We start from the raw sequence: 25,710 nt of genomic DNA on the forward strand, positions 1-25,710 counted from the left end.
TTATTCAAACAGCGAGAAACATATACTGCGGGACAGCAGAAAATGGGTGCTGCTATTGTAATAGATCATCTGCACTGATGGTTTCCAAGAAATGGCACTTACTGCTGCATATCAAGTAAACCAGCAAATCTCACATGCTTGTCAATATCACAGCAAGTGTCAGACACGCAGTGTTTACACAGTAAATGTTTTGTCTGACGGCCTTTATCTGACCAGGACTGTATAAAATGCTGATAGATACTGTAGTGTCACATGACATATGTCATACGTTTGCTGATATCTCTTGATTATCAGCCTGTTTTTATAGCTAACATTTGCATGTTGTCCTCTGCTGAACCCATGGCAGGTTGCAGAGTAAAGAAGTTTCCAGGAAATTTGCTGTATATATTTAAGGATGATCCATCTTAATGTTTTGGACCCCTGACCACTGCCACCATCAGGCCAAATGTTCTCCTTGTACCCAAGAAATATCAATTTGTACTGGACAAATTTCCATTAAATCTACTGAGAATATTCAGAACATTTCCAATGTTCACACTGAGTTTCCCTCCTCCCTTACTTGTGCAACCCTCGGCCAAAATGTGAAACCTTTACACAATATATCTTTTAATCTAATTGGCTAATTGCCATGCATTTTTGGGGACACACCCAATTCATTTTATGGACCTATTGCTTTACATCTAGTTCCACCCTAAAGACAACCTTTATATGTTTAGCTGGCAGGGCTTAGACTAGCATAGTCTATAGCTAACATGGTCATTTAATGGATTCTAGTTGTTCTGTGGAGTATAATGAATGAACCTTTTAACCTCTATTATGTATTTTATGTTTATGTTAGTTTATGTTTTATCAAGTTTAAACAGTTTATGTACATCATACTAACATAAATACAGTATAGGTGACCTCCCAACCTAAAGTTTTCTACTGTAAATTTTCTTTGATTATTCTTTATTTGTTCATTTACACATAATAACGATCATTTAAAGCCATCTATTGATTTACCATGTTCATTCTCTCTGTTCAAACTGAACTTTTGCCTTTTCCCTGGCAGTACGTCCTGACCCACCAGTGTCTCTCAACTGGACCCTGCTCAGTATAAGTCTCTCCGGGCTAAACTATGATGTCATGGTCAACTGGGAGCCACCGCCCTCTGCAGACGTCGGGGCAGGCTGGATGCGCATTGAGTACGAGATCCAGTACAGAGCGAGAAATACCACAAAATGGGAAGCAGTAAGTCTTCTCTTTACTTGCTACCTAATGATCCCTCTTCCTCTTTTGCCTTTTTTAATGCACACACACAGTGGTAACACATGGAAACACAAGTCTTAAAACTTTACAAAAGGCCCCTGTGCGCAGGCACAGGCTGACACATGCAAACACTCATGCACCCTCTTTAAACTAAATTGTAGGTAGGTCATACAGGCACAGTGTCGTGTTTCCTTTCCCCTCCCCCTCCCCTAAACTCGAGAGGCTAAAATGCAGTGTAGCTTTGTTGGCAAGGCAGTGGAAGCCAGAGCAAGGCCCTCTGGGAAAACACAGCCTCTCTGAAGGAAGTGAAGGGAGGGATCTGTAGGTCAGAGGCCATGGGACCTTGCACAGGCTCGTATTCAGTAATGCGGGGCCAGCCAGTGACAAATGAAGCCTTGGAAACTGTTTTAAAGCCCTCCATTATAACAGTATGTCCTCCGTTTAATGTATATGAAATGCCTCAAAAATTTCACTTTTGGAGAGGTCACTGTTATATTTACCAAAACCAAAGCTAGACCTCTTCTATCTTGATAAACAGAGCGGAACCCTTTTTTTCGGATTAATTAAAATACACACCAAATTATTTTTTTTAATTCCTTTTCTGTGTTTTTATTCTTTCTCTCTCTCTTCCCTCGTGTTTCTGTACATCAGTTGGAGATGCAGCCGCAAACCCAGCAGACAATCTTTGGTCTGCACATAGGAAAAGAGTACGAAGTGCACATCCGCTGCAGGATGCAGGCCTTCACGAAGTTTGGAGAGTTCAGCGACTCCATCTTCATTCATGTGACGGAAGTTCCCAACAAAGGTGAGATCAGTCATTTGATAAAAATGCAATAAATAGATTTGACCCACAGATTCGTTCGGGTCAGACGGGGGGGTGTGAACACATCATTGAACCGGGAACATTGTAGTTTTGATGATGATTATGATGATGATGATGATTGGTTCTGTTTCATGCTGTCTTGTAGACTCTACTTTCCCGCTAACCTTGGTTCTCGCTTTTGTGGGGATTGTGGGCATCCTCATACTCATCATGCTCATTGTCGTCTCTCAGCAGCACAGGTAGGAACGGAATCTCGCTCACTCTTTCATGCATGTACACCAATACCGTCAAAACCGCGTTCAAACTTCTATTGCATTAACGATGGCAGTTACAATACCCGAGATGTTTGAAAAAACAGCAGCGCACACTGTGCAACGCAGGACTCAGCCTGGTGTGAAAGGATTATCTTCATCATGTCCCCCTCCTCTTCCCCCGCCGTTGCAGATTGATGGTGATTCTGTTGCCACCGGTTCCTGCACCCAAAATTAAAGGCATCGATCCAGAGATGCTAAAGGTACATTTATGTCTGTGTTACGAATCTGCCTCTTCTAGGGTTTTTCTCATAAATACTAGATTCCTGACCAAGGATTATCTTATCTTATCTTATCTTACACATTGGTGTTCCATTGGCAGTCCTAAAGATGCCAATGATGCTTTATGTTTGTGGCAATTTAAAACAGTGCCATCATTATCCACCAGTCCACCAGAGAGCACTGACAAGTTTGTATTTCAACCGCAAAATGTCCCACACTGTACATCTTAGTGACTTTTACTGGATAATTATGCATATATCTTACAAAACAAATCTTGTCTTTTATATTGTAATTAAATAAATTTAAACTCTCATTAATCCAATACTGGTCATTCACTTCAAATTGTACTAGTAGTGAGATACAAAAATATTGTCAACTTCAAGAAATTCGCGGCAGCCAACACATGGGGTTGTGCTTTGTTTATTCTGAAAGTGATTATATAAAGTGTTGTGTAACCACTCTGTATTTATTTATTACATTTCCATTGTAATTTTGATTAAAAACAGACACTGTGGGGCGTCAGTTGGCTGAGGCATGTTAGGCCACGTAATCATCGCACCACCCACTGTCCCTCTCCCGATCACGGCCTGTTTACCTTCTTTGTCAACTATCAAATAAAAGCATAAATATTTTCAAAGCAAACAGGCACTTTGTTGTTCGTAAACAAGGACAGGAGTACCACTGAGGGATAATACGATATGAAGAGGGTCTCGGTTCGGCATTGTGTTGTGGGTGTGTTATTGACGGATGATGTGGGATGCATTTAACAGGCAGCCTGTGTGATCTTTACAAAACACCCTTACCACTGGACATCAGAAAAAAAAGTGCTTATAGGAAAAAATACAATAATAATGCTGCTATTTCACGCTGAGACAAAGATGAAACACAAAGCATCAGGGCCAGAGTGGGACTCGTTTTCGGCCCAGGGGGTTTAATGCTTCAGACCAGCCCACATGAGTGTTTAACATATTATACTGGAGATAAAAAGTTATTAAAGCTCTATAACCTGGTTATTTTAGATCATTGTAACCCTACAATTCTTCTACGATTCTTCCTGCTTTCTCTGGAGTTACAGGCTCGAGACTGGCACTTGGCACTGCCTCTTTTCCACGGCAAAATTCGTTAGTAGCTTTTACGTGTGTTAAAAAAGGCGGTTGCTTACAAGTTACTAAATTAGACAGAAAGTCTTAATGGAGACTACTCCGCCTTCACAGCCTCATTGTGTACTGTAGTTCTGTTACCCCTAATTTTGGTAATTGCTTCTATGCTTCAAAAATCATAGAGGTGGTGCTCATTTGCAAAGATTATCTTGCTGAACAAAATGTGTAAGTATCATAAATGTTTTTTTGCCGCAGAGAATATTTTCTGCAATAATCCTAAATCCAATGTAAAAATCGTATTGGCTTTTTGTCGAGGGAACCAGTGCAAAGCCAACTTCTGGGGCTGGCCTACAAGACCTTGCCACCCCCTGCAGCACTCGCATTATAACGTCCACACTGTATGCATTATTAGTAAAAATTTGAATGTAAATGCAATAATACAATTTGCATTTTCATCTTCACTAGTTGTATAAAGCGTTTTAAACAGAAAAGGGAAAAGTAGTTTGACATTTACTTTTCTCGGTCGTAGCTGGCTGTACAGTGGTACATATTAAAATATAATAATAAAACCATTTTAACCTTATTTTCTATTTGGGAGAGCCATATTTAAGTCCCACTAATGCCGTTATTTTGTGTTCTTACCATTTGAAAATTTAAATTAAAACAGCATTCGACATTTCATTTCCAAAGCTTAACCTTCTACACAGTGGACAAAATTCAAATGTTAAATCCAATTTAAAAATGAAAATGCAATAAAACAATGATGCCTAATTTTCCAATTGTACAACTAGTATCAAAGTCACAATTAAAACGAATGAATAAGTCATTACATCCTGATTGCCTCACAAACTAAAATGCATATTTGTGCACATGCAGAAAGGGAAGCTGAACGAGCTGAATTTTATCCCGAGTGGTGGTATGGGAGGCATGCCCACTTATGCAGCCGATTTCTACCAAGACGAGCCATGGGTAGAGTTCATCGAGGTGGATGCTGAGGATGCAGACACTGGGGAGAAGGAGGAAAACCAGGGCTCAGACACCCAGAGGCTTCTGGACCTGCCCCAACCCGTCAGCCACCACATGAACATTGGGTTCTCCAATGCCGTCAGGTACTGAGCAGATTCTCATGTACAGTCGAGGCTGTGTTTCCATACTGCCAGATGTCTCTACATATGTGACATACTCTTGTTTCCCTCTCCCACCAGCTACCCTGATGATGACTCAGGCCGGGCCAGCTGTTACGACCCAGATCTGCCCGACCAAGACACCCTAATGCTGATGGCCACCCTGCTGCCTGGCCAACCCGAGGACCGCGAAGCCTCCCTTGATGTCGTGAAAAAAGGCCCGGCTCCAGAGAGAGGCGAGAGGCCCCTCGTCCAGACCCAAACCGGAGGGCCCCAGACTTGGGTCAACACAGACTTTTATGCCCAAGTCAGCAATGTGATGCCCTCCGGGGGCGTTGTGCTGTCTCCTGGCCAGCAACTCAGGATCCAGGAGAGCACCTCGGGCGCAGAGGAGGAGACCCAAAAGAAGGGAAAAGAGCACAAAGGCGACGAGGACAGTGAGGAAGACAAGGTGAAAGAGCTGCAGTTTCAGCTGCTGGTAGTGGATCCCGAAGGAGGCAGCTACACCACAGAGAGCAACGCCCGGCAGATCGGCACTCCCCCCAGCTCCACCATACCTGGTGAGGGTTATCAAACCATACACCCTCAGCCAGCGGAGACCAAACCTGCAGCCACAGCGGAGGACAACCAATCCCCTTACATTCTCCCTGACTCCCCCCAATCCCAGTTATTTGCCCCAGTTGCAGACTACACAGTGGTACAGGAGGTGGACAGTCAGCACAGTCTGCTCCTCAACCCGCCTCCCCGCCAGTCTCCCCCTCCCTGCCTGCCACAGCACCCGCTCAAAGCCCTACCTGCCATGCCAGTGGGGTACATCACCCCAGACCTGCTGGGGAACCTGTCTCCGTGAAAATGACAATGCCATTTGGCCTTTTTTAAGTGTAAGAATGATTGACTAGGACATCCCCTGCAGTCACAAGAGCCTGTTTCTACCTGATTCCTGCTGGAAACCAAATAACTCGCAGCCCACAGTGTGGATGTTTGAGTACAGGTGTTTGTTTTCAAAGGGTGCTGAAAGAGAGACGGGAAAAACTACCAAGCTGTGGACTCTTTTGCATCCGCTACGTCAATTAATTTGGTGCAAGAGCAAACACCCACAAACCAAATTCACACTTTGCTCCATTTCTTTGACACACGCAGATAAAAGGCCGAGATTGTGATTGTAACAAGTCAAAAAAGCGTTCGCTCACTGGATCGCATTACACCTCTGGCTAATAATGTAAAGAGCAATGGCATTGTTGAAGTCTTAAATCTTACAGACAGATGTCAGTATGTGATTTATCAGGAGGAGACAAGCACATTCTAGCCATGTTTTTTCGCACCGCACCGAGAAGAAGCCGCCGTTGATACCTCTTGCTGGCAGAGATGCTTCGCCGCTCAATTGTGGCTTATTTTGTATTATTGTCTCGTCGTGTCATCTTGTCAGTAGTTAAAGGAGAATTCCGCCCTAAAATACGGTCGAAATACTATGCAGTTTAACCTTGCATTCCTGGCTTCATTTTGTTTAATGGTGTTCATGTTTTCATGACAACGTGGCCAAATTTAGATTATATGATGTCAAGATATTTTTTCTCTATTTTTCTACAGTCACAATAGAGTTTAATAGGAGAAATACTTTCAACAACTAAAAAAAAGAGATGATTGAGAGATGAGTCACTGGGACAAAACTATTTAATCTATTTCCTTCCTTGGGGGATATTTAATGAAGGAAATCACTATTTTAGGTAGAAGTAGAGGTGACAAATAAAAGGGAAAATGCATTGAATATAACAGACTGATTATACATGTCCCAGCATGGAATCACTCATTCCATTTTATTCTGCAAGAACATATCCCTTACAGTGCTGAATAGTCATACTTAAAGATGAATTTTACAGATTCATTCACCGCTCAGTGCAAACAGTGCTGCAGTACACCGAGCACCACCAAGTGCCTTGCTCGAGGGCCCATTGATACAGTTATTAATTAGAAGGGAAGAGACACAGACACGCCTGTTGTTGCATTTCATCCTGTGACAGCAGCCACCTCTAAAAACCAGCAGCCACTCATAGACACTTGATTGAAACCTCAATGAGGGAGCTCTCTCCCTGGGAGTTGTATTCTTCTCATGTTGCATCGCTATTGCAGGGACAGCAACTGGAACAAGTTGGAAAGACTGTGAAAGTATGTAATAGCTGAAGTAAGCTAACATTTTTATACGTATTATCTGCCGAGTACACGGCTTAACAACCTGTGCCTATTGATAGTGTTATTAGTTTGCCATTTATGTGCTATGGCGTGCTTACGTTATTAGGAATTTTGCATTTATGCATTATTGTACTATGTGTAGGTGAATTGGTGTAAAGTCTCTACCAAACTAAAAACCTGCACATGCACTAACACAGCACACACACACACACACTACATAAAAACATTTGCCTTAGTCATAAACACGATGAGCTGAATTCTGTCAAAGCCAATAGTTTTATGGGTTAAAGGCGGTTAAACCATAATTTGCTAATTTGCGTTCACGCTCGTAAAACTGACCACAATTTTTCAAACCAGAAATGTTGGTCAGGGCTGGTGTTGACAGACTTTGAGTTCCAAGTTCTGGATTGATAGAGAGACAACTACATAGATAGAGAGTTTGTATTTTTGCCAGAAAACCTTAATATGTGTGTAATTATGTATCGATTACTTTGCCCCCTCATACCTTTCTTAGAACAACCAAAATTAAGGACAAAAACGTGGGCAGAATCTGTTGCTTAATCAATTATTTAGTCACATTAGATTGTAGTGTAAGCTGCCCTTGGTTCATTGACAATGCAAGCATTTTTTATAATAGCCTGTGTAGGTGAGTGGGGTAGCAGGGATCACACCTTTTGTCAAGGTTCTCCTCGTATACGTTGTCATTCTCATCATAAAGACTTTGACATTATGCCAACGACAAACACAGCAGCATAGCATAATGTACACAACAAGCTATCAAAGCTTCGGCTTATAAAGGTTTCCTGATGGTTTTGTGATGGAACAAATGCAACGAATTTCCATTACGGCAAATCTATGAATGAATTGGAAGGATTGTTTTTGAATAACATCAAGGCAGCCTCCAAATGAGCACATCACATCGCAACAAAACATACTTGCCTTTGAATCATGTCGCCCTGGATTCATCCTTGAGATAAGCTGGATAAGCAGATAGAATAGGTATTTTGTATCGGACAATCCCATGATGAAGAGAGACAAAGCAAGAGCAATCAAATTACTTTATTTTTATTTTTTTTATACTGTGAATGTTATAGATATGTGCCAATTCTCACTTTTTGTCCCTCTGTCTGTGTTCTGTTGTTGCTGCCTTGTGCTGATGATACCAGCAAGTCAAAGCTGTTGCAGAAATGTCTTAATATATTCACTAGTGCTGTAAAATTACAAGTATATATATATATATATATATATACATATATGTGTGTGTATATATATATATATATTTTTACGTCATTATTGTTACTAATCCCAATATATTGCTGCTCGGTACATGTATTTTTCTTGCATTTAGCCTTACTGCGGTTGGGATGGGGTGATTCAAGAGAATGCAACGAGAAAGAGAATCACTGTGTCGTGTGGACGTTTGCAGATAACAAACTGCAAATTGGATGATGCTGATATCTGAAAATGGCCTGCTGCCCGGGAGAAATGGGGAGGTATGATTTGGTTCAGCTATCTGTTCCATTATCAGTAGCAACAGTAGGACAGTTTTGCCCCAAAGTCAAGATGTAATACAGTCCAGCCTAAAGATGTTCATCCAACTTTCAGTATCTACACCCATCGAGAGATCCTAACTAGGCTCTCAGTGTACATGAAGGACGATCAGATAATGGTAAAAAAGAAATAAGCACCACTAAGGTTGGGTTTCAGTTGTACAGTGGTGATTGTGAATGTGTGCAAACTGGAATATGCAACGTAATCACGACATTGAGGAAAATTTGTAAAAACAAGAAAAAGTTAAATCACTGAAAGCGTTTTTTGTAAAGGTTACAGAGAGGAAGAGAAATGGGGAGGTTTTTTTTTTTTTTTTTTTTCAAGCTTACTGTACAGGTGTTTACTACATTGTGTCTGCGAAGGTTTTTGCCAGTACGCAATGAGCTCTTTGTTAACCTAGTGTAATAGTTTGCAATTGTTATTTCAAGCTTATAAATGTTACAGACACTTTAGAGCAAGCACTTTGTACACACACACACACACATATATATACATATATGATGTTAAAAATAGTATTCAGATTTTGTATGACTTACCTGTTTTTTTAAAACAGCATTATGTTTTTATTCAGCACAATAATCAGACAATGAGGAACCTTCGATAAGCTTTGTGTCCAACACAGTTAATGGGACATATTTTACACTACCAGATTGATTGAATGATGTACTGTAATGGAGTATTTAATGTTTGCTATAAGATTTATGGATACGTAGAGCAGATAGATATAGTATTTTATGAAGTCATATCAAAATATAGGAAACAGTGAAATAGTTACATTGTAAAGTTACACTATTGCAGTTGTCTGACTCTGTGATTTATGCATTTCATTATTATCAAAGTGCATTTGAAGGGGCTACAGTGTTCTATTTTGGCCTCCAAACTTTTTTTTTTTTTTTTTTTTTTTTTTTTTTGAAGGTTGGTTTTTGTCACTCTGTGAAAGCCTGGAAGAAATCTTGAGTGCTGGAATTTGTGCTGGTTGTTGAGCGTTGGGCCAGACATTTTTCAGGTTGTTGGTGAAATAGTTTAATTGTTGACTTGAGTGCAGCGGCTGGCTTTTTTAATGACAATGTTCAGTGGCTCCTCTCTGTGATTCTACCCGTGTGTTATTTATTGGTGTGCTTAGAGCCCTCAGATCACCCCACCACCTCATCCGACCACAGCGGATGGGGCGCCGTGAGTAATGTGTGCGCTGTTATTCTCCGACGTGTGTCATCCAGGCTCGTTAAACTGGAAATATTCTCCTTGTCAGAGTTTGGAAACAGCTGCATTGCGGTGGCAAGTGTGGGAAAACTCAACACCATAATTTATCAGCTTGGATCGGCTTCATTAATTGCCTCATAGTTCCAGACCCCGTTGACCTTGGAGCCACTGTCCTTGTCTGTTGCCTGCGGTTTATCTCGAGACCGAGAACTGTGTTGATCTTTGATGATTTATATTCTCTATTGTTACCCGTTGAGCCTTTCTGGTGTTGTATGTGTGATCAATGAGCTTTCAACAAGTTACACAATAAATGTATATACAGCATCTTATTCATCTTGTGCATGGTATTTTTTTTGTCATCAGTTGTACTAAAAACATTTAAGAATTCATTTTAACTGGTGTGTTTTAAATTGTTCATTTTGCTTTCCTAATAATTTTAACGTGTTTTCTAAACACACCTTAACCTTAATCCTACCAAGTCCCCGCAGACCCCAGAGGTACACTTGTATTCATGTCTCACAGCTGCTTTACTATCTCAGTCCACATTTTCATGACTCTGTATCATTGTTTTCTGTTTTAATTAGTGCTTTTTAAAAATACCCCAAAATTTACTAATGTATTAGGGTCGTGGGAGATCCCAGTCGAAAGCACCCAGTCCTGCCTATTCAGTTTGAATAGATGGAACTATTTATTGAATTTATGTTTGCCATGGGTCCTAGTTTCAAGTATCACACCCTATCAGGGGGTTTGGGGCACTCTGTTATTTTCTATTGTGCCAGGATGGTCCCATTATGCCTTAAAATCTCTTTTCCAAAGGGATCCTGATCATGACGGCAGCATGAAAGATTCACACAAGCACATAAAAGCATTAGTCACATACCTAACACTAAACAGCAAAAAAAAAAAAAAAAAAAAAAAGATCAACAGACAAAAAACAATGAGAATGTCATACAGTGCCAGGACAAGTTCAGTTAGTAGTTGGAAATCTTGCATGGGCGGCTGTGGCGTAGTGGAGAGCAAGGTAGTTCTCCAATCAGAGGGTCGGTGGTTCGATACCCGGCTTCGGCAGTCGATGTGTCCTTGGGCAAGACACTTAACCCCAAGTTGCTCCCGAAGGCTTGCCATCGGTGTGGACTGGATGTTGCATGAATGTTAGTTAGAGTCTGATGGTGGCACCTTGCATGGTAGCCTGTCATCAGTGTGTGAATGGGTGAATGATATGTAATATACTACTGACTGTAAGTCGTCTGCTAAATGACTGTAATGTAATGTAATGTAATGCATGCTTATAAAATATCTAGTTCAAATAGCCTGTTACAAAAATGAACTGCTACCTTCCTTAAATAACCACATGTTGTTTTTTTCAGATGACAATAATTACATAACTAATAATGTTTTGAGAAGAAAAAAGCTAACATTTTGCTATGATGGTTGTTTCTTACTGTAGTTTAGATAGTCCTTTGTGTGTTGAATATGGTTGTAGGTTTAGCGTTAAATTGGACCCAGTATTTGACTAAACCAATATTTATATATTAGTGTTGCAAATGCAAAAGTAAATGAGATCTCATTGGGTTATCCATATCATGCTATTTATTGTGATTCAGAACAGAATTCAGTCGTGGATTCAATTTAAAATGCAACTCCCCAAACATAAGACCTCTTAACTCACTGCCAACTGGGTCATTGAAAATACAGGAGCAGCATACAGCACAGTAAAAAGTCAGCTCAGATCAGCACTCAGTGACAGATGTTAATCAAGAAGATGTACAGCCCACTGCGGTCTGAGAGTTTAAATACAAATAGAGTTGTGTGTCTGAAAAACTGTGTGCTTCTGTGGCGGTTGCAGGGTTGAGAATGCATACTTGTTTGTGAGCAACACAAGGGCACTTTGTGTGTGTGAACGAGTTCACAAGTGCGTGATTTTCCCCTCTTGGCGGCGGAGTAAGTGGAGAGGAAACGGCTGCAGGAGCAGACGTGCATCAGGGGGAAAGCATATTGGACAATTAAGTCAGAGGCTGTGTATTGCACTGCTCTGTGAGGGGCTGATTGAATCAGAGAGACAGCCACTCACAGTTCTTCGTCTCAGGACATTGCAGGTAATTACCCATAAGTCACTGTTCCCCTGTATTGGATCTTCAGCCCAATTACGCCCACACAGGCAGTCCACCCGGCCTCATTTATTACCTCCGGTTGCCTGTTGACCTTTTCAGACACAGAGTCAGACAGGCTATTCAGATTCATTACACTCAGGAGAGAGTGTTGCACCCTAAGTCTTAAAGACAGTTTCCCAGCTTTTGACCAGTAAGTTGATGTAATTACGGTATATAAGAAATATTGCAGAAAAGAGGCAAAATTGTCTCTTGATGATGGAGTATTAAACAACACTACATATACAATCACAATCACCCTATACCATAATAACAAACCAAATATCTTACTTTAGATGGAATAAAAGGGGTTTTCTTACAGTCTTTTGGGAGCATAATCAATACAAAAAAGGGATGAATCATCAATCTATAATGTGGGTATGCAGATATGTCACAAATCAGCTGAATAGTTTAGGAACCAAAATATGTAAAACCACATCTGACTAAACAGGATGGTTGTTCTTTTTTTCCATTTTAGATTAGTTTAACTTAAGTGAAATAATTTTCTCAAATGATCAGAGCTCGCTTTCATCACATATGTTACATGTGTAAAATCAGCATAGTTTGAACTACCGGACTTGAGATTGCACACGTTTGTTCATTTGCAAAGGGAAAACAAGACAAAGATGGCTAATGTGCATGATCTTTGAAAATGCAAGAGTAATTCATCAGAATGAAAAAGTCTGACAAAGAGTGTGGTGAGCTGTTATGAGGCCAGTAAGTGGACAAGCTCCATCAGCAAACTCCACAGTCAGCTGTTGAGAGTGTTGGTGATTTATAGGCTAGACCTTCATCGCCATCTGCTGATATCTGGCAGAACAGTTTATATAAATACCAGCTATGTTTTAGTGAAAACAGTTTTTATCTCCCTAACAGATTTAAGATCTGTCTATTGGACCTAAACAGCATGCTGGAGACTTTTGTGGAGCTTATGAATGTTCAAATATTGTGGGTAATATGATCCCTCTGCTTTGTTGAAGTCACATGCCTCCAACTTCTCAGGCACGTGCAACGAGTTGACAGTTATCATTATCTAATGCTATCTTTTGGTGAATTATGTATAATTCCAAAGACAAAAACTAGACAAAGTAGTAATATAAACATCTTTATGTATACTGCTTGTTTTCTTTACACTAGTCTGAAGTAAATTGAGGCAAAATAACCTAAAACTCAAAATTGACCAGTACATGAAAAATGTTTTTGCCTGTTGTGAAGACACACTCACAAACTCAAAAAGTAACTCAACCTTCTTTATTCAACTCTCAGTTTCCATGTTTGACAGCCTTAACAAAATACAGTTCTCTGTGCAAGCATCAGGTTTTCACGGTGACTTTAAACTTTCCGCGGAAACCATCATTGAGTACAGAGTGTATTCCAACATCATCGCTTCACTCTCATTTTCCCTCTGCCCTTTTACAATCAATTGAGTTTTTTGGGTTTTTTTCCTTGTAAAGCAATGCTAAGCACTCAGCATTTCAAATGTGCATGTTTGTGGATAAAGATATGTCTGATATATGTATGTTTTAAGCTTGCAGGCTTTAAGAACAAAACAAAAAATGAAAGTCATTCATACATTTTAGAGGCTTCCTTTTGAATTTGTTTTAAGGACTGTTTTCCCAGTAACGGCTCAGTGCTTTTCAGGTTTCCCCAAACAAAAATGTGGCTTTGACTATAACATTCTTTAAAGAATTCATACAATCTGATGTCATTTGGTTTTCTTTTTTTCGCAATTTTTTATATATTTTTCCTTTTTCCTCGATATTGTTTGATACTTCACTTTGAAATGTTTAACGTGTTTATCGTGTTCATGAACTACCCTCTCCTCTCTCTCCTGCCTGACTTCATACAGACGCCACTAGAGCGTAGTTTCTGCGCCTGGCTTCATAAAGGATGGAGAGAGCAAAATGGAGGGGGCCATTAATGAACATGACAACCACATTCACTCCTGAGAAAGGACGAGGGCGACCCACTGACACAGGCATGGTGAACAGGTGAAACACGGCATATATTCTTTAAGGCCCAATCAAATTATTAGCATAACTTTTGCCAAATGTGACGAGTTAACAAGCTGCCAAAGCATTGGCAATATTTAATCTTTATCAGTGTGATGTTGGACTCATGTTCATTTATCCTACATGCATGCTGTCAGGGGTTGCCCCGCCCTCTCCCAGGGTAATACTTGTTGGTAAAACAGAGCGCTTGGCCCCGGTGTTTCTGGATGGTCTAATATGAGGCTGAAATCAGAGTCAGCTTACAGCTGCTCTCATCTTCCGCTCGCACCGGGGGGTCAGGCTCAAGGGGCTGGCTGAGGCTGCTGTCAGGCAGCGGGGGGCATGCGTCACTGTCAGGTCTCCCTGACATTGTTGGCTGCAACGCCCGTCAGTCCGTGTCACTGTCAGGAGGCGGGCAGCGCCTCATCACAGTGTCACAGACCGACTGGCTCCTCGCCCCCTACTTCGCCAAACAGCCTGCGTCAGTGTCAGCATCAGCTGGCTTTGGGAGAGGCTTCAATGTCAGAGCCTGCTGTCCACTGTCAGCTGTGCTTGGACTTTCACCTGGCCTTCTCCTGCACTCAGGGCCTCACAGGGGCCTCGAGGGCCCCCTGTGGCATCTGGTGCATGTGCACTGTTTGCTGCATCTGGCCTATATCGAAAGGTTGTTGCCTTTGGATTCCCCCCCCATCTTGCACATAAACAGGTCTTACACCTTGCTGGCCAGCACCATCATGGTCTCCGTGGAGATGACCATGGTGTTGATCGTGGCCATGGGGCTGAGCACCATGATTATCCCCATGGTGGCCGTGACCATGGTGGCCATGACCATGGTGGCCATGGCCATGGTGACGTCCATGATGGCGACCAAGCTCAGTGTCTTCCTCTACAGCTGGGGGAGCATCAGCGCCAGGCTGTGGGTCTGCTTTCCCTGTGCACTCCTCTGGTGTCTCAGTGCTCTGTGGGAAAAAAATGGATAAGTGTGTTAGCTTATCTTTGACTAAACATACCATCTAAGGACTTATGCTTGTTTAAAAATGTATATATTTGCAGTTATATGTTGTCTGTACCTCATGCACGCAGTCCCCACATGTGCGTCTGCAATAGGCATCTTTGATCGCGCCCTCAACATGGCCTTGCCCGATGATGGAGTAGGGAAGAGAGATGTGGTGGGTGAGACGGCCACACCTGAGGGCAAAGAGGTAGAAAAACATGGTGAGGAACAGAAAGAATTAAAGCACCTGCTTTTTTTTTTATCCACTATACAGGTAACAAACCTGTCATAAACGAGAAAATCATCCTTCTCTCCGCTGAGTGCCTGCCAGACATCGGCCTGCTGCTCGTCCTGTTTGTAGAGTGTGATGTTCTCTGACAGTCTCTGTGCCAGCATGGTGTGCAGGCGCTGTGCTAGCTCCCCCTGCTGGTTAACGACCATGTAGGCCACGTCCTTCAGACCCTGACTCTCCAGCTTCTGGCGCAGGCCGTTCATTCTGCTCAGAGGAGGGAAAAACAGACTTTAAAACTCAAACGACAAAGTTGTTAATACATTTTCCATAGTTTGCTTAACAAACAAGCATGAACAGGATGGACTTCTTTGACGGGGAACTTTGTTGCGTAGGAAGGACAAGTCTGAGCCACACCTTGCCTGCCAACTTGGCAAACCTTGCAGAATGGGCCATAAAGTTTAACTGACGCTGTTAAATTTCTAATATCATTCTTGTAACACTTCATGACAAGCTAAGTCAGTGTGAATGTCATGCTTTGCCACAGATTTAGGGCTCCTGTGATGATGCAATGCTTAGTCATATTTGTTCTTGAAAGACAGAAGTGCATCACAAGAGGTGAGGGTGGACTCTGGCACACACCTGGCAGCCTGCACCAAGCAGAACAATCAGCTGGCCTGTAAAAGGGCCACCACCGTCACCCGGCCCATCGTCCCCTTCATTGGCTCCACATCCCCTATCCTCCAGGCCGGAGGCAATTGACAGCGAGGCCCACCCCCATCAGTCTCTGCACCGCCCCCGTGGAGCAGGCAGAGAGTGATGAGCAGGCTGAGGCACGCCCACATAACTGTGGTGCCTCCTCACTACTGAGAACAGAAAGAGAGAGAGAGAGAGAGAGAGAGAGAGAGAGAGAGAGATAGGATAGTGGTGGTGGGAGGCAGGGAGTAGAGAGGGAAGGGGGGAGAGAGGAAAAAAGAGGGAGGGGAGAACATCAGAGATTGGTCAAACTCAGCAGACAAAAGTGGTAGAATTGTACAAAAGGTCAGAGAAGGGTTACCATTTTTACATTCTACAAATCCTTTTAAACTGATTGTATATGGCTATAGAAGATTGTGCAACTATCAGAGTGAGCGAAGCAGTTTATCTAAGGTTCCCAAATCATGTTTCCTGTACAAATTTAAGCTTGTGGATACACAGTTAACACAAAGAAACAGCACGTAATTGAACAGGAAGCCTGCTTGAGTGCTGAAAGCATAATGTTGCAGAAAAAAAATTCTGCAATGTATTACCACATGCAAGACTGGCAAAAATACATGTCGTCGCCCAAGTTATTACTGCATTTTATGCAACTTGATGAAATGCAAAGAATTCTGTCACTTACCCTTTGGTTAAAAAGTTTCCTTCTCTTTGCTCAGCCCTGCGTTGCTGCAGCTCCTTCTACAAAAACAAGTCTCTTCCTCCACTGCCCCTCCTTTTATACTCTGCCTGTTGTTTTTCTATCTGGAGGTAGGACAAAGTTCAGCCCCTGCTGCATGTTGACGCCAACACTTTTCTCAAGTAAAAAAAAAATTGAAATCTCATGATGCTTGCATGAAATCCCCTTGCTGACAGGATCCAATTTTTTTATTCTAATGGTAATTGTTTTCTAGCAACTGGCAGTTTGACAAATTCCTTCAGTAGAAGGAGAAACAGTTGCCTCTTTATTGTGGCCGGTCTAGATATGTCAGCCACAGAGATAATGCATGCTTTTGCCTTGCAAATCAAATTGAATACTTTTACATTGTGTTAAGTCTATGATAGAGGTGTATTAGGAGTCCCCATGAACATGGAAGAATGTTGTGCAATTCTGTTTTTCACTTTTAGCGCAGAGAGAGGAAGTGAAAAAGGACAAAGGGTGGGACTCCAGCATGTTTTTGCAGGGTCCACACAAACACAGCGAGAATATATCCACAAGTGACATGATAAAAGTATAAAGTATCCTGCAGTTTAAAACACAAAGACAGTTGAAGTAGTCACATATTAACAGGGTTTCAATAGTACTGAACATGGGAGATCAAGTGAGCAAAGTAAGTAAATAATTAGAACAGAGGAATTTAGCTCACCAAGCAAAAGGGTACAATGAAATTATGAACATCATATCACAGAAATTTAGAGGTGTGGAAGAAACGAAAACTACTTATTCTGGGGACACATTTTAATTATTTTAAAATCTTTTTTCCCTGATTTAGGTGAGGGAGCAATTATTGTGTAACAAAGCGTCAAAGTCCAACCAGGCCAGGCAGGTGAGATCGTCTCTCTGCTGAGCAGATATAGGCCAAGCAGTTTGGGGCTGTGAGATAACTGTTTAAGATTAACCAGGCCAGCAAATTTTAGTGACATTGGTTAAACAGAATAACATGTGTGTATATATAACTGAAACTATGGTCAGCAGTACAAGCAAAGGACACAATAAAAGTAACGTCTGCATAATATCAGCCAATCCAGTCCAATAGCCCTGCAGTAAGTTCTATACTTGCTGCTTGTTGTTGTAACTGTGTTAGAGAAGTGTTTGTTTTTCTCCATGGTGATTTTAAGGATGTGTTTTGCAATGTCGTTGGGTTGAGTTTTCCAGTGTCATAGATATATCTTTACTAGATTAATCTTTTCAGAACTGCTTTTAATGTGTGACGAATGCTGTGTGTTCTACGTTTTTAGTGTGTAGCTTTTAATGAACGCTCTATAAATAAAATGTATTATTATTCTCACTTAAGGTTCTCGCAGTTAAATATTTGAGATAAGACAAGTGGTGCATTACATGCATGTAAGGGAGGTGTGCAGCAGTTTAAAATTGAATCTACATGGACACATACAAACAGAACAGAATGAAAAAAACATTGAGGCTGTGGTGCAGCAGAGCATGTGTTCAGAGTAAAAATGAATATCAGTGTCTAAAAACACCACCTGATCAGTGCAGCAAGATGGGGCAGCTGTGGTGGAATATCAGCTGACACAGCAGAGAATGGCATTTGACCTGCCAGGACTAGCTTTCTCTGATACTGTGTTACTCATTAACATTGTCTGGCACTGTGACATATGCGCTTCATAGAGGCACACTGACCTGCAAAGAAGAATACATATCAGGACATTTCAAGAGATCTGAATTGATTAAAATAATCCACAATAAACTATAATAACTAACAGTAAAAGAGATAATAATCGTATAAACCTTTGTCAGCATAAAACTTTCTCAGAGATACTTGACACTTCGGTTCCTGTGAATTGTAGGTTGTAACACGTGTAGCACCATTATTTCCAGTGTTGCCACTTCTTTATAATTTAGAACATTGTAATAGCTGACATGCTGTTTCATTATTTCATTGAAACATTATTCGTTAGATGCTTTTCCCCTTTCTCTGTTTTTCCACGTTTAATTTGTTTTACTGTTACTGAATATTTTTTTTGATCATCTATGTGTCCACAGTATATACTTTTTCTGTATATATTTATCTTTTTTGCAGTATCATTTGTTCAGAGTAGTTATGCCTTATCTTATCTTTACAGGCTCCAACCTTGTATAAACATGAATGATGAATGCTGAGACATATTTTATGGTGATGATAAGTGATGGCTTGCGAAAGCTGCAGTGTTATAACATCTGACCTGGTTTGTAGCATGCTGCTGCCGAATGAGAACTTACTTTAAGTACTATAGTTTGCTATAAGACGATGCCTGTTCTTTATATGCATTTGAATGCAGGACTTTTTCTTGTATCTTGTACTTTAATAGTCAGTTTTTGTCCCTTTACTTAGGTAAAAAGTAATAGGTAAACATAAGCTGTGTTGTAATGTAGGCCTACACTGAATTATACATTACTTGATGTTAGTGTAACTTTCTGCATTAAAAAGTCCTGGCTCATACTATGGTATGATTGTTGTTTATTACATATGGTTATTTTGATAGGGAGTCTGTGTTGGCAGTCTTACTACTGTTAAATAAATAGATTATAATGTGATGTAAATTAAATCTGAATACACGTTTATCCTTTCTGGTAATCATAAGTTTGCTTTTTCATCGATCAGAGGAAGATGTAAACAGCCGTCACTCACCGCTGTCACTAGGCAACGCTCCTCAGCGTCCTTGTCCTCGCAAGGGTTTCTGGGAATCCGAGGCCCGAGGGCTGAACGACCGCCCTTTTTGGAGCAACGAAAGTAGAACAGCGCTACATCCGTCGAGGGAAATATTATCGCAAAGCAACTTTCTGAAGCAGTTTAGCCAAACTCGAGGTATGTGTGTCGATGGTTTGTGACGTGCATTTTGACCCATGGCGGTTATAAGGAGGAAATCTCGCTGGGAAAAGTGTATTTTAATGCGCGGTTTGATGACGTAATGTTGATTGTCAAACGCGAAATGGCGAGCGTGCTAGGAGGCCCGTTACCTTCGACACTCTTGGGTTGTAGCATGTTTATATCCTTCATGGTCCTTTATCCAAACGATTACATTCGTATATGTAATCCTGGTGAGTTCGGCTTAGGGTATATATCTCTTGGGTATGTGAAATGACTTCTTGTGTTGTTCTGTCGGGGGCAGGATTGTATGTTGTGCTAGTTCAGCTAACATCGAGATGAACTAGCAAAGGTGTTCACGTTAGCTTAATGAACACATGTGTGGTGTCATTCGTTGACTATAAGCTGGTCTTTTCGTGTGCCATGCCAGGGTCCCTTATTGCAATTTTGCAGGCTGTTTTTTTATTTTACATTTTTATTTTAATTTATATTTAAATTAGTTTTAAGAACGTGTAACGTTTAACCAGGTACAGTAGTGATGTGGTTATCACGCGCCCTCACCTCGATAGCCTCTGTCTGTCCTGTGTTGTTGACCTGTAAAGCCCCTTTTTTTTGTTTGTTTGTTTCCGTATCGCAGATCATTTCCCTTCCTTCAACCCAATACAGTAAAATGAGAGTCTGTTTTCGTTGTTTATATGCAGGGCTGCCAGCTGTGCTATAAAACTCAACATTCAGTGATGCAGTGATTTAGAAAATGCATTTATTTTACGTCTACTTTAATACTATCTGGTTCTCTTCACTGAGCTCTTTTATATTTTTTGACATAATTATCACATAATGGTTTAAATTGACTGCATATTTCAACTGTTGACAATATTCTCAAGGTTTTTCCAATTCATGAAACATCTGCTTATTCTTTGTCGGCTCCCTCCTTGGGTAATGACATGCAGAGGCACAAAACTGACTGGTTGGAAACAGGTTACAAACAAAAATGTTGTGTCAGGTCACTGAGGTCACAGACTTGGTCTGCACTGACATCACTGCTGCCAAGTCACACACAACTATTTTATCCAAGTGAGTCTGATCAGGGGGAGAATTGCTGTAGGGGTGATGTAGATGGAACTCTCTAGCCTTATGCACATAGCACTCAAGATATGGAGTCATAAAAAGGCTGCCCAAAATAGTTTGTTTATTTTATATTCTGTTATGTTTATCACCACGAAATGACTGCAGATGTACACATGTGTGTTGAAAAAGAAAGCCGGGTATCTTTTTGCTGTTTTGAGTAAGTTGTGAATGCTATTCTCTAAACTATTTAATTGTCTCTAACAATGCATCAAAACAAGGGATAAAACTGTTCCCAGAAGTCCAGGTCAATCAAAGTGTGTGTGTGTGTGTGTGCGTGCGCGTGTGCCTGATAACTGTATTCCTTTTCTTTAAGAATATTAAGTCTTTTATGTCCATCTTCCTCCATTCTGTACAGAAAAGCATACGGTCAATGATGGCGGCTGAGGTGGAGGTGGAGCTGGAGCGAGGCGATGAGTACCCAGCGCATTACAAAGTCATGATGGACAAACTTAATGAACAACGACAGCTGGACCAGTTCACAGACATTACCTTGATTGTGGATGGTAAGAAGTCATATATTACAGGTCATCTTCATGATGTCTTAGTGAAATTCCTAAACAATGCTTCTTATGTCCACGTGTCCTGTCTCTCTTGCAGGACACCAGTTCAGAGCCCATAAAGCAGTGTTGGCAGCTTGCAGTCAGTTTTTCCATAAGTTCTTCCAAGATTTCACCCAGGAGCCACTTGTGGAGATAGAAGGTATTCTGTGCATAATTAGAATGTTGATAAAGTAGTCGGACAGTTCTTCAGTTGAAGTAAATCTAAAGAAAATTTGCAAGTGTGAATTGGAATCTTGAGAGCATTTATTGAAGAGGTAAATCCTAGGCCTATTTTGTTATTAATGTAATTCTCCAAACTTCTCCAGCAGAGAATTTGCAGCTGCAGATATATTTTTTGTGTTCCTTACTATGTTAAGTCGAAAAGCTTTCACTCACCAATGCTGCTCTGTCATACTCTGACAGGAGTGAGTAACACAGCCTTTAGCCAGCTGATGGAGTTCACGTACACGGCGACACTAGTTGTAGTCGGAGAAGAGGAGGCCTACGATGTCTGGAAGGCTGCAGAATACCTCCAGATGCAGGAAGCCATCAAAGCGCTCAACGTTAAGTGAGTCTTGATTCACTTGTCACGTCACCTACCGCTGCAGATGATTGCTATCAGAATATAAATGATGTCATCTCCATCAGTGGGGAACTTTCTTATTAGCTAGAAAGGAATTTGTCTCAGAACTCTTGTGTTTGAATATTGTTACCTTTTTAACAACAGCTTGTCTTCTCTTGTAGGATAAATGACAATCCCTCGCCGACAGCAAACAGCAAAGGTAAAAAGAGGAAGATTGCGGAGACATCTAATGTGATAACAGAAACCCTACCTTCAGTGGAAGGGGAACAGGTCAGTACATTCATGGTGGTCACACTTAAAGAGCTATAGTTATTTTGCAAAGCAGTGGATATTAAGATCGGCTGAGAAATGCACACATTTAATAGCCAGTACTGAAGGTTTTTCTATGTTCTCCAGGTGGAGATTGAGGTGATAGGGGAAGGGGCCATTGAGGTGGAGGAGACCGGACTGGAGGAGGTGGTCGATGCAGCAAAGAATGCTCAGGCGGCATCCGATGACTCTGCTTTGGCTCTTCTCGCTGACATAACCAGCAAGTATCAGCAAGGGGAACCTACGCTACAGATCATTAAGAAGGGAGGAATAGAAGAGGTATGCTAAGTTGTTTTAGCACAGAGCTTCATTTAAGCGGAGCGTTATCTTCTTTTGGTTAATTAATAGTTAAACTTTGTGTATACAGTAAGAGTTCTAGATGTGAAAGGCTTAACCCTGCCTTGCCTGTGTTTTTTTTTGTTTGTTTTTGCGCTTGGCAGGAGGTGGTGTATCAGGAGGAAACGGTGACCGCTTCCAAGGTGCTGGAGAATGTCGAGGTCGTCGAGGTCCAGATTTCCCAAGTGGACAACATGTTCCGCTGCAACAAGTGCGACCGCAGCTTCAAGCTATACTACCACCTCAAACAGCACCTGAAAACACACCTGGGCTCGCTGGAAAAACCCCACGTGTGCAACCACTGCGGGAGAGCCTACACGCGGGAGGGCGCCTTGAAGCAGCACATCAGCACATTTCATTTCGATGCAGAAGAGCTGTCTCGGAACCAGAAGCCCCAGAAAAGAGTGCATGTCTGTGAATACTGTAAAAAGCACTTTGACCACTTCGGCCACTTTAAGGAGCACTTGCGGAAGCACACTGGTGAGAATGAAAAAAATAACGCTGGTTGTGTTCAGTGTAGTTTTTGTACGGCCATAATTATGTATTGTTGACTCGTACTCCTCATCTAGTATTGAAATGCTTGGCTTTTTATGTCTGTCCGTAGGGGAAAAACCTTACGAGTGTCCAGATTGCCACGAGCGATTTGCAAGGAACAGCACACTAAAGTGCCATATGGCAGCCTGTCAGAATGGGGCCGGAGCCAAGAAAGGACGCAAGAAACTCTACGAATGCCAGGTACAGCTTGTCCAGAAGACCATCAAGCACTCTCCTATCACTGCATTGTCTACAGAAGAAAAAAGATTTTATCACGTGTTTTTAAATATTTTTCCTCATTATGTAAATTTATTTAGAATAATATATTAATTGATTGCAGATGATGGAGAGGAGATGAGAGAACTGACCTATAAAACCAATATTGGGCTTATGAGTCTGTATATTAGTTGGAAGAAAACCGGCAGGGTGTTATCTGTCAAAAAATAAGTCAGAAATTCAAAAGATGAAAAGGGAATGAAGCACTTGAGGGCATTCCTGTCAGTAGTGGCAACCCCGCCTCCTCGGGCATGTGACCAGCGTTGATGAAAGTGAGTCCCCTAAAGGAGGGGCTTCAAGGAGAGGTCATCAGGGGTGAGCCATGACTCAGTAATAAAGAAGCAGTTTGGATTTTGTGACACTATAGATGATTTGTTGACAGCGACCTCACTTTTAGCAGACCACATTTGGAGAGAAGGGCAGGCGAGGATGGAGTTTTTAGTGTGTGTAACGAGATTGGCATATTCACTGAAAGGGATATGTTAGAGACAATTACGGTGTCTGAGTGTTAGAAATTTTTGAATGTGATTTACAGGTAGGGCTGCTGAATCCTGCTGACAATCCATTGGTCGTGGTGTATTACCTTAAAAAAAATGAACAATGTCTCAGTCATGTGCTTCCTCCTATTGTAAGTCATTTCATTTTGAATATCTGCCTATTTCGGGTAGTCAACCTGATACACTATAGGCCAGATATGCTTCGCAGGTGAAGGATGATTTTTTTTGTATTAAAAATGTTACGTTTCCATCACAGCTTTCCATTTTTGTTTACAAGTAAACAAAGGAATGGTGTAGAGCTGCAAGGATCCTATTAGTTGATAGATTGAATATAAATGGGCCACTTATGGAACATTTTATACAATTTTGAAAAAGAAAAAATAAGCAAGAATGTCAAATAATTGATGGGTGAATCCAAATTCTGGAAAGAATATGTTGCTTATCTTTGCTCTTACATTAGTTAATAGAATGTTTTTGATTTTGGACTGTTGGTCTGACACATCAGACAAGTGATGACCTTAACTTGGCCTCCAGGCATGTGATGGGCTTTTGTCACTGTATTCTGAAGTTTTAATAGACCCCCTCAATTCCCATGTGACCCAACTATTTTCTCCTCCCATCAGGTCTGCAGCAGCGTATTCAACAGCTGGGACCAGTTCAAAGACCATCTTGTGAGCCACACGGGCGACAAGCCCAACCACTGCACCATGTGTGACATGTGGTTCACCCACCCGAAAGACCTAAAGGCCCACCTCAAACACATTCATTCCATTGAGGACAAGTCCACCGAGGAAATTGTCAACAACGACTCTGCCGCCGCCCTCGCCATGGCAACGCAGAGCATAGAAGGAGCCGAAACGGTTCTGCTTGACGACGGCATCCAGGTGGAGCACGTCACGGTGGAGCCCGTGGACGTGATGGAGATGGAGGAGACGACAACAGTGGTGGTGGAGGACGGAGGGGTGGCGGAGATGTGCGAGGAGGACATGGAGAGATTAAAGCAGGCCGGGGTGCAGATCCAGGTGGTGCACGTGACCACGACGGAAGTTGACGGGCAGCAGGTGGTGAACTCTCAGGTGGAGGTGGAGATGGAGGGCGAGGTGGTGAGCGTCGAGGAGGCGGAGCAAGCAGTGACTGTATGAGAATGTGGAAAAAGGACTGCAGGAAACTCTTTCAGTGCTGAATGGCTGCGTTATCTTAGTAGCTTAATTCTTTTTACATAAAGAACACTGCATGTGAGATACAGCATGTTACCTCAACATGTCCTGCTGTCTGCCATCACATCAAATGACTCCGCTTCCAGTTTCTCTCACGCTCCAAACTGAGTTATTGGCAGAGCTACGGAGACGCTATGGAGATGTATCATTTCCCGCTACTGATCCTGTATTTATTTTAAAGCCGTTTTCCATCATATCACAAATTTTCAATGACTCTTGGGTGCTTCAATCAATTTTTGGGTCCTTATTTTACCTCCAATTTAACTATGTTCCTTTAGTTTGGGTCACTTGCCAAGACAATTTGACAATGAATACAATGTTCTTGTTGCCGCACACATATGGTGCTGAATTTCCTCAGTGCTAATGCTACAGTTTTGTTTAAGCTTATTTTCATATTGACATTTGGTGTTTTTGGAGGAAAAACCATGATATGAAATAAAATTGGTTTCCAGCATGGGCTGCTAGTCTCGCATCCATCTACTGGGTTTATTATCTAGAAAATCAACTCTGTTTGTGAGATTTTTTATAGACTACTTTCAGATTTAGTTTTTTTTTCTTTTCCTTTCCTTAAATCTGCTCCATATCTGCTGGAGGTATAAACAGACAACCGTTTGGCCTTTTTTCACTTATACATACAATGTTGTTGTTACAGCTTGTTTTCACTGCCCCCCAGTGGATAACAAAAATCAATGTCATTTTGAAGAAGTTGGTCAGAAGTACATTAATGTATTTTGGAAAGTATGTTTTTGTTTTAAAAAAAATATACAAGTTTCCCAAGTTTGGAAAACAGTAAAAAGGAAAATACCCTAAACTGTAAATTGAAGAGATGAAAATGTTTTGCCACTCATCCAGCAGACTATATCAGCTGTACTTTTTGATGAAAAATCGAGGGGTATTAAAAT

General features: G+C 41.5%; 3 protein-coding genes across 5 annotated transcripts in view; 2 read left to right on the plus strand and 1 right to left on the minus strand.

Moving 5' to 3' along the window:
* The window catches only part of ghra (growth hormone receptor a), a 37,673-nt gene extending 27,578 nt beyond the window's left edge, over nt 1-10,095 (plus strand). For both annotated transcript variants that reach the window (XM_054610175.1, XM_054610174.1), the window contains exons 5-10: nt 1,052-1,230; nt 1,900-2,053; nt 2,217-2,310; nt 2,516-2,585; nt 4,581-4,813; nt 4,910-10,095. In XM_054610175.1, coding sequence (XP_054466150.1) covers nt 1,052-1,230; nt 1,900-2,053; nt 2,217-2,310; nt 2,516-2,585; nt 4,581-4,813; nt 4,910-5,678 — 1,499 coding nt within the window. In that variant the 3' untranslated portion in view covers nt 5,679-10,095. The remainder of the gene's footprint in view (nt 1-1,051; nt 1,231-1,899; nt 2,054-2,216; nt 2,311-2,515; nt 2,586-4,580; nt 4,814-4,909) is intronic.
* Nucleotides 10,096-13,149: 3,054 nt separating this feature from the next.
* Nucleotides 13,150-16,618, minus strand: selenop (selenoprotein P). The gene is made up of 5 exons (XM_054611447.1): nt 16,509-16,618; nt 15,770-15,993; nt 15,182-15,394; nt 14,975-15,092; nt 13,150-14,863 (listed from the first exon to the last, which is right to left on the minus strand). Exons 2-5 carry the CDS (start codon nt 15,970-15,972, stop codon nt 14,207-14,209), a joined length of 1,191 nt encoding a protein of 396 aa, XP_054467422.1. The 5' UTR covers nt 15,973-15,993; nt 16,509-16,618; the 3' UTR covers nt 13,150-14,206.
* A 2,650-nt stretch (nt 16,619-19,268) lies between these two features.
* znf131 (zinc finger protein 131) lies at nt 19,269-25,321 on the plus strand. 2 transcript variants are annotated; one of them, XM_054611052.1, is made up of 9 exons: nt 19,269-19,389; nt 20,873-21,020; nt 21,115-21,216; nt 21,480-21,624; nt 21,801-21,909; nt 22,036-22,227; nt 22,389-22,764; nt 22,889-23,019; nt 24,215-25,320. In XM_054611052.1, the coding sequence occupies exons 2-9, from the start codon at nt 20,888-20,890 to the stop codon at nt 24,731-24,733; spliced, it is 1,707 nt and encodes a 568-aa protein (XP_054467027.1). In that variant the 5' UTR covers nt 19,269-19,389; nt 20,873-20,887; the 3' UTR covers nt 24,734-25,320. The 2 variants fall into 2 exon arrangements, with proteins under 2 accessions (XP_054467027.1, XP_054467028.1); XM_054611053.1 differs by lacking the exon at nt 19,269-19,389 and adding an exon at nt 19,501-19,622 and having other exon boundaries at nt 24,215-25,321.
* Nucleotides 25,322-25,710: the final 389 nt, after the last annotated feature.

This window comes from Anoplopoma fimbria, chromosome 13, assembly GCF_027596085.1.
Source record: "Anoplopoma fimbria isolate UVic2021 breed Golden Eagle Sablefish chromosome 13, Afim_UVic_2022, whole genome shotgun sequence".
NCBI classification, from domain to species: Eukaryota; Metazoa; Chordata; class Actinopteri; order Perciformes; family Anoplopomatidae; genus Anoplopoma; species Anoplopoma fimbria.

Bases quoted from the DNA above. Each gene is read 5' to 3' on its own strand.
- znf131 (XM_054611052.1), top strand. From the start codon at position 20,888: ATGATGGCGGCTGAGGTGGAGGTGGAGCTGGAGCGAGGCGATGAGTAC. The intron at 21,217-21,479 runs GTATTCTGTGCA...ATACTCTGACAG, and splicing joins GCCACTTGTGGAGATAGAAG to GAGTGAGTAACACAGCCTTT. The intron at 23,020-24,214 runs GTACAGCTTGTC...TCCTCCCATCAG, and splicing joins AGAAACTCTACGAATGCCAG to GTCTGCAGCAGCGTATTCAA.